The sequence below is a fragment of the Mus pahari genome, chromosome 18, assembly GCF_900095145.1.
Source record: "Mus pahari chromosome 18, PAHARI_EIJ_v1.1, whole genome shotgun sequence".
Classification (NCBI taxonomy): Eukaryota; Metazoa; Chordata; class Mammalia; order Rodentia; family Muridae; genus Mus; species Mus pahari.
This window is the reverse complement of record NC_034607.1, coordinates 32,470,172-32,488,745: the sequence shown is the minus strand read 5'-3', so window position 1 is coordinate 32,488,745 and position 18,574 is coordinate 32,470,172. Positions and strand designations below refer to the sequence as shown.

At 46.1% G+C, this 18,574-nt stretch overlaps 1 protein-coding gene across 3 annotated transcripts in view; it reads right to left on the bottom strand.

Annotated features, from left to right (window-relative positions):
* Nucleotides 1-2,299: 2,299 nt before the first annotated feature.
* Nucleotides 2,300-18,574, bottom strand: part of Ppp4r1 (protein phosphatase 4 regulatory subunit 1) — a 54,497-nt gene continuing 38,222 nt past the window's right edge. For 2 of the 3 annotated variants that reach the window (XM_021217940.1, XM_021217941.1), the window contains exons 12-20: nucleotides 14,682-14,854; nucleotides 13,233-13,328; nucleotides 10,903-11,088; nucleotides 9,168-9,329; nucleotides 8,248-8,348; nucleotides 6,772-6,892; nucleotides 6,554-6,688; nucleotides 5,570-5,711; nucleotides 2,300-3,376 (exon numbers count right to left, since the gene is read on the bottom strand). In XM_021217940.1, the coding sequence (XP_021073599.1) occupies nucleotides 3,213-3,376; nucleotides 5,570-5,711; nucleotides 6,554-6,688; nucleotides 6,772-6,892; nucleotides 8,248-8,348; nucleotides 9,168-9,329; nucleotides 10,903-11,088; nucleotides 13,233-13,328; nucleotides 14,682-14,854 (1,280 nt within the window). In that variant the 3' untranslated portion in view covers nucleotides 2,300-3,212. The remainder of the gene's footprint in view (nucleotides 3,377-5,569; nucleotides 5,712-6,553; nucleotides 6,689-6,771; nucleotides 6,893-8,247; nucleotides 8,349-9,167; nucleotides 9,330-10,902; nucleotides 11,089-13,232; nucleotides 13,329-14,681; nucleotides 14,855-18,574) is intronic. The other variant, XM_029531186.1, reaches the window with a different exon arrangement.

Below are 18,574 nucleotides of genomic sequence, written 5' to 3'. Positions count from 1 at the left end.
CCATTCCTTGTTCACCCTTGTGTTTCTGTCACTATCAAAAATCCTCACAATGAGGCAGAGGCAGGCGGATTTCTGAGTTCGAGGCCAGCCTGGTCTACAAAGTGAGTTCCAGGACTACACAGAGAAACCCTGTCTTGAAAAACCAAAAAAAAAAAAAAAAAAACCAACAACAAAAACAAAACAAACTCCTCACAATGAATTCTCAGCAAACCATTAGTTTCCAGCAGATCACAAAACTAAGCTTGTGGCTAGGGAACCTGAGTCCCGCAGCAGAGGTCAGGTGTGCTCTGCCCACCCATCCACCCACCTACCTGGCGTTTCCCCCAGTGCAGCTGAAAAATAGCTCCATTTACAACCTTTTGTCTCCTTACTAGAAAAACTTCAGGAAACTTTGCCAGACTGGAACATGGTGTTTGTGGGGAGCTAAGTCTGTTCTGTGACCACTTACATCTGGCTCCAGAATAGCCTCTTTTACTCCATTTTGGGGTGAGAAGCTGAGCATTCGCCTAGTCAGCAGCCTATAGGCTCCCCCAGAGTTAGCTACACGGTATGAAGTAGCTACAAGATATTTATTACTACTTTGTACTAGTCATAAACTCATGGGAATGTGTCTGTACTTGTTTTTACCTCAGGTACTAATTGGCTTGCTTTTACCTGGGAGGCCTGGCTCTGCACGTTTTGTGGCTGAGTTTCTTTCTTTAGCAGTCTGCCTCTGTGGCAGCTCTGGCAGCTCCTGACCATTCTCACCATGTCAGCTACTGAGGAGCTGACATTAAAAGGTGACATGGTGCTGGGCGTGGTGGCGCATGCCTTTAATCCCAGCACTCGGGAGGCAGAGGCAGGCGGATTTCTGAGTTCGAGGCCAGCCTGGTCTACAAAGTGAGTTCCAGGACAGCCAGGGCTATAACAGAGAAACCCTGTCTCGAAAAACCAAAAAAAATAAAATAAAATAAAAAGGTGACATGGTATGCTGGTTACTTTTGGTCAGCTTGGCACAAGTGAGTCACTAGGAGGAAAGTCGCCTGCACTGGGGAATTGCCTCCATCAGAGTTGCCTGTGTGACATTTTCTTGGTCAGTGATCGTTGCTGAATAAGCTGTAATCTAGTCTAGCAGTGTCCCTCCAGGGTTTCCTCAGCAATGGACTGGGATGAAGACACAAACCCAGTCAGCCATCTCTTTCCTGTGCTAGGTTTTGACAACTGGACAAGAGAGCAGCTTTGCCTGCTGCTGCCAGTTAAGGAACTGCCTCCATCAGATTGGACTTCTTTTTGGAGAAATGATTGCTATGGGAACGCCCAGGCCAGTGTGGGCCTGAGCTATATAAACACACAGAGCCAGTGAGCTTTGCCCCTCCAGTCGCTGCTTCCGTTCCTGCTCCAGGCTTCTGCCCTGGCTGCCTTCCCTCGATAATGAACCGTCAGCAGAAATGAACCTGTTCCTTCCCAGGCTGCTGCTTACCGAGGTATTTATTCACAGCATTGGAAAGCAAGACTGGGATGGAAGGTGCTTCTGGGGTGGAGCCCTGCTAGGACAGACAGACAGACTACACTGTTTAGGGGAGAGTTTCAGATGGATTAGGAACTCTACTCTGGCTCAGTGAGCGATTCTGTGGGAAATACTGAGAGAAATACCAGCAGTGGGGGCCTGACTTGTGAAGTTGGAGAGTCCTTGAAGACTACTGTTGTTTTGTTACATTTTTAATAAAGAATCTTGTTTTGTTCAGGTAGGGCTAGAAAATGAGCTGTGATGAACAAGAATGAGTGAAACCTTAGGCTTTACTGGGACAATTGATGCTAGTCACTGGATGCAGAAACCAGCTGTGACTAGTGAGACCAGCATATTGAGTCAAGTCTCTGGACCCAGTTTACTCAGGGTCAGCACATACAAGGTGTGGTCCAGGGTGGGCAAAGCTACATCTCAAGTTTGGTAGCTGTTCCATGTGGTCCTGGTTCTGAAGTATGAGAGGGTAAGTCCCAGGGAGCAGCAGAGGCCTGGAACCACCTACCTGGATCGCAGCTCCTGCAGAGGTCAGGAGCCACCCGTAAAGGTGCGGGCTCTCCCTTGTGGTGGAAGCTCCAGGACTGAAGGGTCGTGGATTGAAGCTAAGGCTTAGCATCCTAAGGGAGGGTCAGAGTCCTGAAGTGAACCCAAGGAAACGCCTTCCCTGGCTGACTTCCTTCGATGGTGGACTTAGTAGGTGGTTGTTCATAGTATCCTGGTCTTCAGGCTGCTGACTGCCAAGAGGCGGGCTGACAGGTCAACACTGAGCTAGTTATAGACAAATGCCTTTCTCCCATCTTATGCTAAGTAATACAGGCCACATACTAAATTTATTTGTAGACATTTAGAAAACAAAGTGGGTGGTGTCTCTCTTTATAGATCCTATTAATAAATTTTATTTGGAACTTGTACCACAACAGTTCTAACAGCATGATTAAGGCTGCATGCCCCAGAGTGGTCACACCAGGGTGCAGCATGGGAAGAAAAAGTTGCACCTCAGAGCTGACCATGATCAAGTTAAAAATACCTGACACAATATTCGTGCTAAGAAATTTCCTTCAGGTCATGACCAGCATGAAAAATATCAGGAGAGATTCTGCAAACATTCTGTAAATGTGTACAGCAATGTGCTGCATTAGGAGTTGAAATCAGATTCTAGTTAGTGTTAACATCAAGCCCTTAGGAGAGGAAAAACTCCTTTGTCATTTATACACGCCAAGAACTATTCACACTTAGGGCTGGGCTGGGCTGGGCAGGGCAGCCAAGGAGCTGAACAGGCTCAGCACCTAGAAGAAATGCTTAGGCTAATACTGAAGGCCTTTCCTGTCCGGTGCACATCCACCTTTTGGCCGTAAGAATGTCATTTATCAGCCGTTAAATAAAACCAGAAGAAAGCAATGCAGGTCTCTGGGAACCTCATCCTTCCCGAAGGGAAAATGCTCTGCCAATTCAAGTCATTCAGTCAGGAAGATGAAGTAACGAGTTAAGGCTTTGGTGACAATTATAATCCTCTGAGATTTACTTTCCCTTAAGTCAAGATAAGATAATAGTGTTTACTGTACTTTCTCTTGACTCTTAAAACCACTGGTATTGGGAGAGGCAACCTGCACCTGCGAATGCGTTGGCAGGGGGAAGGCCCCCACCACAGCGGTCCCGAGTGGCACAGGCAGTCGAGGCCAGGCCTTTGCGGATGCAGGATGGACCCCGTGGGTCAGTAGGTAGAGGAAGCAGTGCTCATTGCATCTTCACAGAGTTTGGTACTGGAGGGGTGGATGCTTGCAAAGTACTTGACATCACTGTCTCGGTCCATCTGCAGGGCCATGATTGTCTGCTCCACGGCCTCCTGGTGACAGCTGGCAGAGGCTAAGAAGTACTCTGGAAACCATGTGCAGGACACAATGTTAGTCTTGGTGTTTGGGAGTTTAGTGTCAAGTACAGTCAGGTGTAGAAGGCTGACTGCCTACACAATACAGTTCTCTGCGAGTAAGCATGGCGTGTGGACTCGGCCATCTGTAAGCTCACTGTTGCAGGAAGAGAAGCACTAACTTAAGAGAGATTTTGAGATTTATTTCTTTTGGTGATAGGCAAATCTCTTGGTGGTGAATAAGTTCGTGTTTATTAAAACATTTTCGCTATTTTCAGCTCAGAAAAAGGAAAACAGCAGTTAAACACCAATCATACTCAGACCCTTTTTCTAAGGGGGAAGCCATTTTACTGTTCTTTTGAAAATGTGTATGGGATTGGGGGAAGAGCCAGGCAATGGTAATGAACACCTTTAATCCCAGCACTCAGGAGTGAGGCTGGTGGATCTCTGGGTTCTGGGTTAGAGGCCAGCCTTGCCTACAGAGTTAAGGCTACACAGAAAAACCCTGTTTCAAAAACAAAACAAAACAAGACAAAACAGTAAAAATATACAAAAAGCAAAGAAAAAAAAGCAGTATTGGTTTATTCCTGTCCCATGATTTACTCAATCAACATTTCTTCCATACCTCGTCCATGAACTCACACACTCAACTTTATGTGGCATTTGGAGAAGGCAGTCACTACTAAAACAACAAAACACATACTACCAGGTGCCTGGCTCCTGCTTAGTGAACGAAAAGACGAGCCTTTTCCTCAGCCACAATTACCACAGTCAAGTGCCAGCTACAGGGAGTGTCTTCACAGTGGGCATACCAGCCCTGTATACATGGAGCCAGAGGCTACCTCCTCAGCCTGCTGAGGAGCTTGCCTGCTTCCCATTATTTACGTTCTGAAAGTGTATATGTATGAATGTATTATGTGTGTATGGAGGCCAGGACTGGCACTCAATATTTTCCCTTGACTACTTTTTACATTGTACTGGCTGGCTCTGTGTGTCAACTTGACACAAGTTAGAGTCATCAGAGAGGAAGGAGCCTCCCTTGAAGTGCCTCCATGAGATCCAGCTGGAGGTATTTTTTTCAATTAGTGATCAATGGGGGAGGGCCCAGCCCATGGTGGGTGGTGCCATCCCTGGGTAGGTGGTCCTTGGTTCTGTAACAAAGGCTAAGTAAGCCATGGGAAGGAAGCCAGTAAGCAGCACCCTCCATGGCCTCTGCATCAGCTCCTGCCTTCATGTTCCTGCCCTGCTTGAGTTCCGGTCCTGACTTCTTCCAATGGTGGACTATGATCTGGAAGTGTAAGCTGAATAAATTCTTTCCTCTCTAACTTGCTTTGTGGTCAAGCAATAGAAAACTAAGACCAAGACACATACCCTCCCACCCTTTTTTTTTTTTTTTTTTTTTTTGAGACAGGCTTTCTAATTGAACTTTAAGCTTGTCAGTTTGGCTAGCTTAGATGGCCACTCAGTTCCAGAGATCTGCCCAACTCTGCCTTCCCACACACGCACACCATTACATCCCACTGCCTTCCCACACACGCACACCATCACATCCCACTGCCTTCCCACACACGCACACCATCACATCCCACTGCCTTCCCACACACGCANACATCCCACTGCCTTCCCACACACGCACACCATCACATCCCACTGCCTTCCCACACACGCACACCATCACATCCCACTGCCTTCCCACACACGCACACCATCACAACCCACTGCCTTCCCACACACGCACACCATCACAACCCACTGCCTTCCCACACACGCACACCATCACATCCCACTGCCTTCCCACACACGCACACCATTACACCCCACGTTTACACAGGTCCTTGGGCCAAATGCAGATTCTGTGCCTGCAGACTGAACCATCTCCCCCAAACATCATACCACCAAAGTTGTAAGACTTAAGTTTTAGGTTAGAAAAATGATGTATGTCCAGGATAAAAGACTTTCACCCAAACACCAGTGTCTTCATTAAAATACCCTTCCAACTCCCACTTTTGTTTTTCAAGACAGAGTTTCTTTGTGTAGCCTTGGCTATACGGAACTTATTCTGGATAGATCAGGTTAGTCTCCACCTCACAGAAACCCATATGGCTGTGTCTGCCTCCCAAGTGCTGGGACTGAAGGGGTGCACCATGCTTGCCTGGCCACTGTGACCCTCTTTAGTGTTCACACATCCTGCCAGCACCACCCACCTTTCTCCAGCAGAGTCTGTCGCAGGGTTTTCGCAAGCAGCACTCTAACATTGGGAACCCTGTCATTTGCCAAGGTCAGCAAATGTGGCATCAAGTGCACAGCAAACTGGTCCATGGGGAGGCAGTCGTCTTCAATGACAGTCTGGTGGGAGAGACAGAGAGACAAGTGTGACTGTCAGCTGTCAGGCCAGAGCCCAGCCATCATCAAGCACAAGATGGGACCTCCAGGTGCATGGGAACCCAAACAATACCATATAATGCTTCAGTACGTTTTATGATGTTCCATCAGAGTAAATCCATTTTGTTTCTATTAGAAATGGTACTCCTGCCCTTGGTGGTGATAAAAGCAGTTGGAAACTTTTATCTTTGAGTCTTTTTTTTTTTTTTTTTTTTAAATATGAGTACACTGTCACTGTCTTCAGACACACCAGAAGAGGGCATTGGATTCCATTGCAGATGGTTGTGAGCCACCATGTGGTTGCTGGGAATTGACATCAGAACCTGTGGAAGAGCAGTCAATGCTCCCAACCACCGAGCCATCTCTTCAGCCACTATATCATTGAGTCTTAGGATTATCATGAGGTAAATTTCAACTGCCTTCCCCCATTCCATTTAGGTCATTTAGGCCAGCTAGGGCTGGCTTTGAACTCAGGATCCTCTCTATCCACTTCTCAAGTGCTGAGAATCAGATGCACTCTACCACGCTTGGCTTTAACCAGAGACCCAGTGCAGCTAGTGCATGCCTTTATTTCTGACCTGCCTTCTGGTGGGCACTGTGATGTATGGAGGGATTTTGTGGCACACACGGGTATGTGCATATGCCAGCTTGAGGACGTGCTGGCTGAATGAAGCAAACAAATGCCTAACTTGGAGAAGCATGCAACCTCATGAAAGATAGCCAGAGAGTAACTTCAGTTCCTCATGGTTATAGAGAGGCAGGACTGGGAGGAGTCTCACAGGCAGGGATCCCCAGGCCTTCCCTACCTGGCAGACAAAGACAAAGGCTTGTCGACCAGACCATTTTGGACACCTGCCAAAATTCTCTACCAGCTCATTGATGAGATCTACTCCGAATGTTGGTGGTGTTGCTGTGTGGAGTTTCTTCACCATTTCACTGACCTAGAAAGAAGCACAGTGTAAGGCTTGTCTCCTGTCCTGAGCGGACACACCACAGATGCAAAGGCCAGCAAGCACAAACATACCAACTTGTAGGAAATCCAACGGACTGAAGAGACTTTGTCTGCACACAGATTCAGAGCAATGGGCCGTAAGTAATCATAGACATCCCTGGGACTGTATAATTCTAGAAGTAAGATCAGCTGTCTACAAAGATACAGACAACAAAAAAACCATTCAACCAAGGTTTAAAAAATGAGACATCAGGTTAATCATTTAGATACTCTGTAACCAAGCTGACTTTTGTGCTGGGTACCCTCTAGGCTGGAATACACAGAAGGGGGCTTCCATGCCTGTGAGTTTCCCCAGGAACACTGTGTGCTGGAGGGCTGGGGGATGGAGACTTGTGTGCAGTGTGGCTGTGCTGAGAGCTGGGGCCCCATGATCCTCAGTGGCACGGTATGGTGCTTGTGTGTGTGCACTTAAGTGTAGCGAGCACAGCCACTCTGACTCCATGCTCACAGACAGACACTTCCCTGTCTCCCTCTCTTCTGTGTTGGGACAGTAGCAATACCAGATCTTTTCCACTTCCAGCCACTAGCATCATAGGCTAAATAAGCAGTTTCTCATATTACACAGAGCCAACAAGATAAACTAAAAGCATTTAAGAATGGAAACAGCAAAATGTTTGTTCACTGGCACATGGACTCCCTCCCACACTGGCTTAGAAGGCAGGGAGACTCCACCCAGGCACAAATGAGCTCAGTGCAAAGCTGGAGCATGTAGTAGGAGCCTTCCAAGCACTCAGTGCTCAAGACGCCAGCAGGGTTTGCTATGGGCAACAGGATGAGCTGCCTCCGCCTGACATTAGTCCTCTCCTGCCATTAAATCCCAGAGAGGCAAGCCTGAGGACACAAGCTGCATCACCTGAGGGATAGTGTACTTTCCAAAATGTGATAAAAAGCCAGCTGAGCTGCAGTCAGCAGCAGACAGCTCACAGCCACCTGGAACTCCAGTTCCAGAGGGCACCACCACAGGCACCAGGCACACGTGGTACACAGATAACACATGAAGACAAAACATATGTAAGGTTAAAAATGGATATTGAGGCAAGTCAGCACACCCTTCTGCTAGGGAGAGGAGGCAGGCCTGCACATGCAGAAGGCTGGCCACAGGCAGACACAGCTGGATGCCAGTGGTAGGGGACAATCTCTGAGAAAGCCCAGGAGTCAAAGGCCTGCCAGAGGGGAGACTCCCCAGGACATACGTACATGCACCAGGACAGCACAGGGACAGCTGGGAGCAGAGGATGGGACAGACACCAGAAAAGGCAAACTGCAGTAACACCCCAGCCCACCTCAGCCACAGTGCATGGACAGCACCCTGTCAATGGACGCCCATTAATACCCAACTCCATGGATACCAGGGCAGCAAGGCAGGGATGATGAGAAAGGATGAAGCCACAGAACGTGAGGGACATGAGGCCAGAAGGAAACATAAAAAGGTAGAGATGAGCTAACCCTACCCCTGCAAGACAGTGCCAATAAGCTGTTACAACTTACTCTGCCAGTTCAGCTCGGAAGCGCCAATTTCTACTGTTGTCGGTCACCAAAAACTCCTGGAGCTGATAAAGGTACTCTCTTCTTTTATCAATGTGAAGAAGCTGAAGTAACAAGACAAATTGCTTTTATTAGACTGAAATATGTAGTAATTATCCTAAAGATAAGTGGCAGCTCTATTTCACTGTGAGTGTAGTGTCTGTGTGCACATACCACATAGGTATACACATGCAGAGGCCAGAAGAGAACATGGTGAGTTAGCAATGGTGCTAAGTTTATTCCTGGGACAAGGTCTTTCACTGCCTTCTTTGGCTAGCTGGTCCATTACCTCCTGCAATCTGCCCATCTTTAGTGTCCATCACTGGGGTTTGGAATGTGAGCTCCGTCTTTTGCTTCCCCAGCCCTTCCCTTGTTTGGGAGGGGAGCGTGGGCTAGAGAGCCGGCTGGGCTGGGCTGCTAAGTGCTCAAGTTGTAAGCACTGGGGCTCTTGCTGTGGGTGATGACTACAGTTCCAGGGACCCACCCACCTCTTCTGACCACCACACATTCTGCACATACATATACTTAGGACAGATGGATGGACAGACTCACACACACAATTCCTATGTGGTGTACAGATGAGGATAGGAAATCCACAGAACTCAAAGCTTTGTCCTTCCAGTGTCTTACTAACTACCTTGTGGAATGGCTGATTCTCAAGGAAATCAAGCAGACCCCATACAAAGGTGATCAAACACAATGGACAGTGTCCATATCATATTATCCTCAGGGTGCAACACACTTGGAAAAGCATGTCATACCACAGCTAACAAAAACTTTTAGCTATATTTCTTTAGTAAGAAACACTGCTAGCACAATAAAATAAAATAAGTAGACTTTTAGTAGGTATTTTATGTATTTATGCAAAAGGATTTAGAAGTTACCTTCAGAAAGTCATGTAAGTGTTTAAGAACACCTATCCTGACTTCGTCGAGGTCTTTTAGAAATCCATTGAAGATTGGAACCAGGTCTGCCGCTGTGAGCTGGTCTCCAAGGATCACCGCAAGCTCATGGATGGAGAAGGCTAGAGTCCTTCGAACTTTCCACTGTAGGAACAAAAACTGTGAGAGATCTAAGCACAAAGTGCTGTGCACTCCGAACATCAGTAATCTCCAAAAGTTCAACCAGCAATAGTAAGGTGACAGCACACCTGTGCACAGCAACAGTAAGGTGACAGCACACTTGTGCACAGCAACAGTAAGGTGACAGCACACTTGTGCACAGCAAGATGAGCTGTGCTTGATCCACTGATCCCACAGTTGATAACAAAGACCTGAATCCAGAGAGTGTTCTCCAACCTACATCTGCTGGCACCCACATGCACAGATACACTTTTAAAAAAAAAATTACATCATGCCTTTAATCCCAGGACTTTGGGAGGCAGAGGCAGCTGGACTTTTATGAGTTTGAGACCAGCCTGGCCTGAGTATGTACATAGTCTCAGGTCAACCAGGGCTATAGAATAGGGACCTCATCTCCAGACAAAACCAAACAATCACATCAGATTAGAATTAACAGATAACTAAGTTTACAATTCTACATATGTCAAAAGTTGTGATAAATTTTCAAATCCCTCTATGGTACTTAGTGTTTCCTTTTCCCTTATGAGGGAAATGTTTGGGAATCACTAATAACTTGTGTAGCTCTTTGAACACTGGACCCCTGGAACTGCTGCTGGCCACCCATACTACGCTTCCCTTCAGAGTCTTGTACTGTGTTATCTTGGAGAAAACCCAAAACTCATTTGTACAGAACTGGTAATTTAAGAAACAAAACTAGAGTCCTCTGTGTGTATAACACACATGCATCGGTAAACCTGTTCATGGTAACCAATCAGAGAGACAAAGGATGACATGTCCTGGAGGCGGGACTACAAAGACAGGGCATGTAAGGGCTAGAATGCAGAGAGCCCGAGAACTGCTGACAGGAGACAGAACCCCCGAGATGAACTGGGCCCTGGGCTTCCTTCCCTGTCCATAGCCACAGTTAGGAAACTGGAAGGGCCTTTTCCACAGGAGGCTGAGCCAAGCCCTAGTGCCCTGAGTGGGCAATGAGCATTTACTATCTGTGCGCACCAATCCCAACAACTGCCTTCTTAATAACAAGGCAATAGCTTACTAATCAAAAGAAAGGGGGTTTTATTATTGGCTTTTTGTTTGGGTTTATTTCTAGGGATGTTTAGGAGGCAAGAGGATCGAACTTTGGCACACAAATCAGACTGAAGGGGAACTGAAGTCAAAGCCTAGAAAGAGAGAAGCCAGACGTCCACACAGCCCTTTACTCAGTATGTTTTCAAGGGATGTGTGCATTTCAAATCTCCGGGTACCCAGGCACCAAAACTCAGGACCAGTATACAGCTCTGCTAAGGTGTGAGAAATGAGCACTCACAGCAGAATGCTAGGGAGGTACCATCTTTTAGTCTCTAGCATCACCTATGATAAACTTGGACGATACATGACTACAGTGACAAGTGCCTTCTGCTGCTGCTTTAAGTTGTCACAGTTCTCTGTAACACCAACCACTTGCTGGGACATAGAAGTCTTCAGAATGTGGAAACCAAATAAAATAAAGTAAAATCAAACTATCTGCCGCCTCCCAAACTCTCCACGGCTCACTCACCTGCATGTCCGACGCTAGGGTCTCGTAAGTCTCCCTCAGGCAGTGCCAGTTCTGTCTGCCAAGGGTCAGGGCCACACCCGGCAGACTGTATGCACAGTGCTTAGCGATCTCAGTGTCAACTGTCTGTGCTCGAGAAGGGTCGGTCATTGACAAGTACTGATCTAGTAACGCTTGTGGTACAACATCCTAACCAAAAAAAAAAAAAAAAAAGGGGGGGGGGNGGNGGGGAACATAGCACATTTGAACATTCAAATAAGTTTTCAGTAGTTTTTAAGACATAAATGTGACTAATTTTAAAATATATCAAGCCGGGCGGTAGTGGCGCACGCCTTTAATCCCAGCACTTGGGAGGCAGAGGGAGGTGGATTTCTGAGTTCGAGGTCAGTCTGGTCTACAGAGTGAGTTCCAGGACAGCCAGGGCTATACAGAGAAACCCTGTCTCAAAAAAAAAAATAAAAATAAAAATAAAGTAAAATATATCAATACTAATTCCAAAAACTGAAATACCTAGTGACTGAGAAGGGATTACCGGGGTCTTGCTGGCCAACTAGTTTAGCCAGATTTGTGCACTCCAGGATAAGTAAAAGACCTTGTCTCGAAGAAAAAAAAAAACGTAGGGGGTGGTTGAGGAAGACACTCAGAATCAACCCTTGGCCTCCACACTCATGCACACACATGTCAAAAACATACACACACAAAAAATAGCCTGTACTAAGCAAATGTATATATGTGTGCATACATACACATATATAAATAAAAAGCCTCTTAAAACAGGTCAGAATTGCTGTCACTAAATTGAAAAGTACATTACGAAGGAGGCTGTGGCGAGTTTCCTGGAGTGTCTGCCACGACCATATCATTACCAACATGCTTCCTAGCAAGGGCATGGCAGTGTGTGCCTGTCCTTCTAGCACTCAGGAGAGGCTGAGGCAGGAGGATCAATTCTGAAGCCAGCTTAGACTATACGTTGTACCAGAAGTATGTCAAAATAAAGAAAAAGTTGAAGCCACATTCCGAATTCTATGGTAACTGTAAACTTATACTGGAGCTGGGCTCGGCAGGCCACACTTTTAATGCCAACCCTCAGGAGGAAGAGGCAGGCAGGCAGGCAGGCGGCCCTCTGGTCAAGCCAGAACCACAGAGTTAAAGCCACATCCCCCTCTATAAAAATGTAGAAAATCAAAGTACACATGTGTTTGGAATTCATGACAGAAAATGTGCACAACAATCTTGCTAATGCATGTGCAATGGATTTTGGAAGGGAAGTTTTAGAAACTGTAGGCTTCTGAGAATGGAAGCTAGGTGAGTGGAGAATTCACTCCCTTTCCTGTTAACTGCAGCCCATGTAAACATGTCATGTGCTGAAGATGACAAATCTATGTGCACTAACTTTAAAACACTTTTACAATATAACAGAAAAGTATGTTTCAAAAAATACTTTTCTGTTTGATTTTAATCAAACATTCTGATCTACATGAGAAACACAACTATAACTATGGACCATTGAATTAGGAGTCTCCTTCTAAGACTGTCCCCTGTGGCCAGGACCAGAAAGTGGGAGTGGGTGGGTTGGTGAGTAGGGGGAGGGGAGAGGGGATCCGGGGTTGTAGGAGGGGAAACCAGGAAAGGGGATAATATTTGAAATGTAAATAAAGAAAATAGCAACAAAAAATTACATAGAAAAAAAAAAAAGGCCCTTCTCCTGAGGCAGACAGCACAGAGATGCAATAGACCTGCTGGGCCCGGTGGCTTGCAGTGGCCCACAGGCACCTCATGGAGACGAGGCTGTAGCTGTCAGGTTAAGAGACTCCTGCCTTCTTATTATGAGAAAGATGGCCAAGGCCCATTTCCACAAATGAAATAAAAGACAAAGATAAGCCTGAATTCCCAAACCTGTGACAGGCAAGGTGGTGCATAGCTGTTAAGGGGCCGCTGTGACCCATGAGCAGCCTAACTACACAGTAAGTCTGAGCATAGCATGGTCTATACAGTGAGACCCTGACTAAAGGAGGAAAACAAAACACAATAAAGCCAATAAAATCCCTAAAGCACTGGGATGCCCCTAAGAAGCACAAGATGACTGTCCCCAGAGGTAACAGGGCACCTACCCATCTTCATGTACACCCATACGAACACCGGGACATGGGAAATGTGAGGGCAAAGTGTGTGCTTGTGCTGGTTTTGCAACTTGCTTAAATTTCCTTTCCATATACATGATGAACTTGATCTTTAGACCAGTGATGACTATGAAGGAAGGTTACTGAGGTCACAGACAGGCTTTGGAGGAGGGATTACAAACTCAAACACAACATCCACATGTGCTCACTCACCTGGACTTTGGGTCTCCTATCTTCATCCGGGCTGAAGCCACCGCCAGGGCTTACATCCGCATCTCCATGGACATAATCAGGAGTGGCCTCCACATTCTGTCAGGAGAAAAATGTACTTCAAGAACTGCCCAGCCTGGAAGCTGTCCTCCAATATTCACCTCACCAACTGGGTTACTTACCATCCACCACTATCACAGAGATACAGAGAGAGGAACTTTTAGGATTGTAAATGTTTATAAACATGCTTAAGGCCTCCTAGGAAGGTTCCCTTGCTTTAACAAGCTTGTGGAACAGCTGTTAAATGTATTAAAACAAGTCTTAGAAAAATTAGTTTATGGGGCTGGATGGACGGCTCACTGGTTAAGAGCACTTGCTCTTGCAGAGGGTCTGGGACTAAGCCGGAGCACCCATGCGGTGACTCACAACCCTCCAGACTCCAGTTCTAGATCTGATGCCCTCTCCTGACCTCTGTGGGCACTGCACGTACATGGTCCACAGACAAACAAGTAGGCAAAACACCTTAAATAAATCTAAAACAACAAATTTAAAAAGAAAAAAAGTATTAGCTCATTTATAAACTACCAGGAGGCCTCTTCCAGTCAACTATCTTAGAAGCCAATGGGTGCCGGGCAGTGTTGTACTATTCCCATTCACAATCTACAGTAGCTGCATCACAGCAGTCGAGCCTCCATCCACAGTCAGGCTACTCCCCGAAGCACAAGTGCTACACATATCCGAGCAGCATCAGGCACCATCCACAGAAGCAGGACCACACCAAAGCACTAAGGATGATGATGCCCTGGCCACCCTACTGCCTGGCACTTTCCTGAGCTCTATCACTCAAGCTGCTGGGGTCAGTCTACACACTGCACTCTGGTGATGAGTGGTGTTCCTTCTCTGTCTCTAAGCGAGAGAGAAGAAATAGATGCTACCTGCCTCTGGCTTGAGGGAAAGGCAGTAGGAAACCAGGGTAGGATCGTGTGAACGGCTACGTGGATGCAGCAAAGACGATGCTGGGAGCAGTACCCACCCTCACACTTGAGTCCAGACAATGCCACAGCCCTCCGCAGCATGGCCTCAAGTCCTGGTCTTCTGCTCAGAGTACTGTGTTGCTTGCTGCAGTGAAATGGTCCGATCAGAAACAAAGCAGCTCTCCAAAAAGAAAAGGGAAGAGTTCATTATTCCTGATAAAGGGCTTTGTTTCCAGTAAGACTATTTCACTGCAGTGAGCTACATCAACAGCCACCCATCTAAACAGTCATAGAGACAGGATTGACTTGTTTTGAGCCTTTAGTAAGATGCTAAAGTCACAAGGATGGATGAGGTGAGAATAACTATTTTTACTTTAGAAAAAGGAAGAGCTAGAGAAAGAATGACAGCAGAGTACTGGCTGGAGTGCTGATCCCCACGCAGCTCTCACTTGGTGACACCACTGAGCTCATTACCTACCTCCTCAGCAGCGCTGATCAAAGGCACACAAGTGTCGTGATTTATGTTACAGTCTGGAAGCTCACTGACACACACTTCATCTTGTAGCTCACTCCGCTGCTCTATACCACCAGTCTCTTCGTGAGCATCCAGGCTGGAAGCACGCAGGGCAGCCGACAGCACTTCCACCTGTGCTGTGGGCAAAGGAGACAGTGAACGGAGCAACCACAACACCCACAGTCCTCTCTCCCCACACCGATATCAGCCCCAGGGGTGTTTCTGACACTGCCGTGAGAGAGCTGGAAACAATTTTCTACCGTGGCGAATCACTGGTCCTTCAAGAGACCGCACGGAAACCAAGTGTGCACTGTGCTGTCTGATTACGGTGTCTAGTTGCTGGAGGCACCTTCACCGTTATTGCAGGGCTCAATTTCAGGAGTCCATAGGCCAGGCTGCTGAGTCTCACTAAGCTATTCTAGCAGACAGATGCTTACACAGACCTGCCAACGTGAGCCAATGGCGACTGCCGTCTTCTGGGCAGCAGCATTTAAACATCTCCGTCACACCCCAGCTCACTATTCCTTTTTGATATTGAAATTACCACAGTTTGTTCCAAAACAATTGGGATCCCAAGAATACACTCTTAATACTTTTTTTAAAAATTTTTATTTATTTAATATGAGTGCTCTGCTGCAGATATATCTGCCTGCCTGAATGGTTGTGAGCCACCATATGGTTGCTGGGAATTGAACTCATGACCTCTAGAAGAGCAATCAGTACTCTTAGCCACTGAGCCATCTCTCCAGCCCAAGAATACACTCTTGCTTGCCCAAAGCCAAAACAACTTACCAGGCACTACCTTCCTTATACAGAAAGTTCAAACTAAGAAAGAGGATTCTTTACCCCACCAAATAAATGAGAAATTTAGAGAATATATTTATATTTGGGGGAGGGGCCAAAGCTAACATTCCCCTTGAAGTAGCTTTCCCTTCACACACATAAAATTCAAATCTACTGCTCAAGACAACCTATGCACATGTGACAGCATCTGTATAATTTCCTGCCTTGGACAGAGGAGCTTCGTTCTGCAGAGGTCAATGCAGACTCTTAGCCTTACACTGAATCTATGCTAACCCTCCCCGCACCGAGGCAGGCTTGTTAAAAACAAGGGAGAGGGACCGGTCCATGAAACTGCACGGAGATGATGTGGCTGCTGTGATTGTGAACACTCAGCAGGGGCCCTGCAACATCCCATCATACACAGATGCACAGAGGGGTGCATGAGGCCACACCTCCCCTGAGCAGCTGTTAACGGTTGCTGAAGGAGATGGGGAATCATCTTTATAGTATGGCAACTGGGAGACAAGGTGCGAAGACAGGGTACAGAGGGAGAGTAAAGGGGTAGTAGACAGTCATGTGTGTGTGTGTGTGTGTGTGTGTGTGTGTGTGTGTGTGTGTGTATGAAACTGTCAAAAGCAGGTGCTATGGAAATGACTTATGAAGGATGGTGAGTCTGAGACACAGGCGTGCTCCTGAGTACAGCTGTTCCCAGTTCACTAGACCAGTCTCACTCTTGGGACTGCTCTATCTTTGGTTATAAACTATCTCTCTCTTTTTGAGGCGGCTGTGGTGGAGGGTGGGGGTAGGGCTTCTCTAATGCATTAAGTATCTGACCATGGACATTCAAGACTTGTGACTAAGGAACTTCTAATTCAGTGGGTCATCATCACCTAAATAAAGCAAATAACAGTATTTACTGGTGGGACATTCTGGTGATTTTCACTGTCCTCAGAATTTCAGCTAGAATTTGTAGTTACCATGACAATCATTTTGGCTCTCTTTGAGGTCTTTCAGGTTTCTAAAACAAAAGCAGAACTGTGCTCAAAGCTAACTATACAAACTGTCCCAGAGGGCATGCGTGTCTGACAGGCAGGTTCCCTGTCTCCCGTGGACTTGCTTTCCATCCATGTCCAGCCTGTCATGTGTCATGTGTCGTGAGCCACAGGCCACCTGTGACTGCAGCTCTGCAGATCCACTACGTCATTCTTACAAAGGGATCTCTGCCATCTCTGTATTTTACAGAGGATCTTCTTGTGTAGGATCTTCTCGTGTAGGATCTTCTCGTGTAGGATCTTCTCTTGAAGATGTCATGAGAGCCTACTGTGTTCACAGCTAACAAAAGGATTCCCCCTTCTTTCCTTATTGTAGTCTAGTGAAAGCAGTAAATTCACTATTAAAAATCACAGGAGAGGGCTGGTGAGATGGCTTAGTGGGTAAGCGCACCTGACTGCTCTTCCAAAGGTCCAGAGTTCAAATCCCAGCAACCACATGGTGGCTCATAACCATCCTTAACAAGATCTGACGCCCTCTTCTGGAGTGTCTGAAGACAGCTACAGTGTACTTACATATAATAAATAAATAAATAAATCTTTAAAAAAGAAAATCACAGGAGAAAAAGAGACCATCAATGATCGCAGGAGGTCTGAAGCTGAACTCAGCAGTACTGCCTTGCAGACAAACAGCTGGAACTTGGTTTGTATAGATTCTTCCATGGCCAACATGTTCCCTCTCCCCCCCAGGCTTACTGTCAAGACACGTTACAGGACAGCATAGCACCGGCCTCCTGGGTCGGACCCTTGCTTCTAGCCTTGGATCAAGAGTGCACCTTTTAAAATAGCTCACTGCTTCGTGGAGGGTCAAAGGCAAGGCCTGCTCTATAACGCACCACTAGACAAGAACAAGAGCCCCACTGAGTGCCCTTCTAAAAACTCAAATCATTTTCTAACACAGTGGAAATTAGTTATTTAACAGAGATTAAACAAAAATGTCCTCAGATTTTAATAAAATCTAAAGGCACTGCATAACAAATTTAAATTGTTCTAGGTGTCATAACTGAATTATAAACATAATTCATATGTAAGCATATAAACAGTTAAGTTACTTCATAATATTAATAATGAAATTTCTTAGCTACAGTATAATTTTAAGTCAAATATATTAGCCATCCTCAAAAACATATGAAACTTAAAAAGCTTATTTTACTTATTGAAAAAAGTAGTGCAGTCAATATTTCTATTAATATTCATTGAGTACTTAACTATGTGTTAGAGAACTAAAAGGTACTATAATGTAATAAGAGTCCTGGAATAGACCTAAAGACTGACTGGCCTTTTGCATAAAATTTAAGAAAAATAAAATGAGAGTTCCTAAAGCTAGATGAACTTAATAAAACTTGGTTGATTATTGAGATTGAAACAAGAATCTAAAGGAAATAACATGTCAAACACTTGACTGTAGCAGCTGTGGGCGTGGCTCACTTCCTCTCATCTGGGGCTGAGGATGGGCTAGAAGGGAGAACACAGTGCAGGGCTCTGCTGAGGATCCACGTCATCCGACTCAGAGCTGCTGTGTCACTGAGCTGCTGTCTGTCCTAAGATTCAGAGCGGGTGGGGCCATGCTCGGGGCTAGGAGACCTTTCTCCACCTCCGCTGTGGCACTAGCCACTGGGTTACTTCTCAAATCTCACAAACTTCATTCAGAAGGGCAGTGGCTTCCACTGGTAGGAACTATACCCCAGTGAATCTTCAAAATTAAGGTCACAACTAGAAAGCATGCTGTTCGGAATAAGCCAGACTCAGAGAGACAATAGAATGCTCTGTCACCTGTGGATTATACCCATCTGCACAGAGAGATATTCTAAATCAACTTCAGTTAAATTAAAATAATATTAGGGATTGAGGAGGTAATAAAATTTAATGCTTTTCAGGTATAAAATTACAACAGGAAATCTTAAAAATCATAGTAAATGAAAACAGGTGCAGCTGGGCGTGGTGGCGCACGCCTTTAATCCCAGCACTCGGGAGGCAGAGGCAGGTGGATTTCTGAGTTCGAGGCCAGCCTGGTCTACAGAGTGA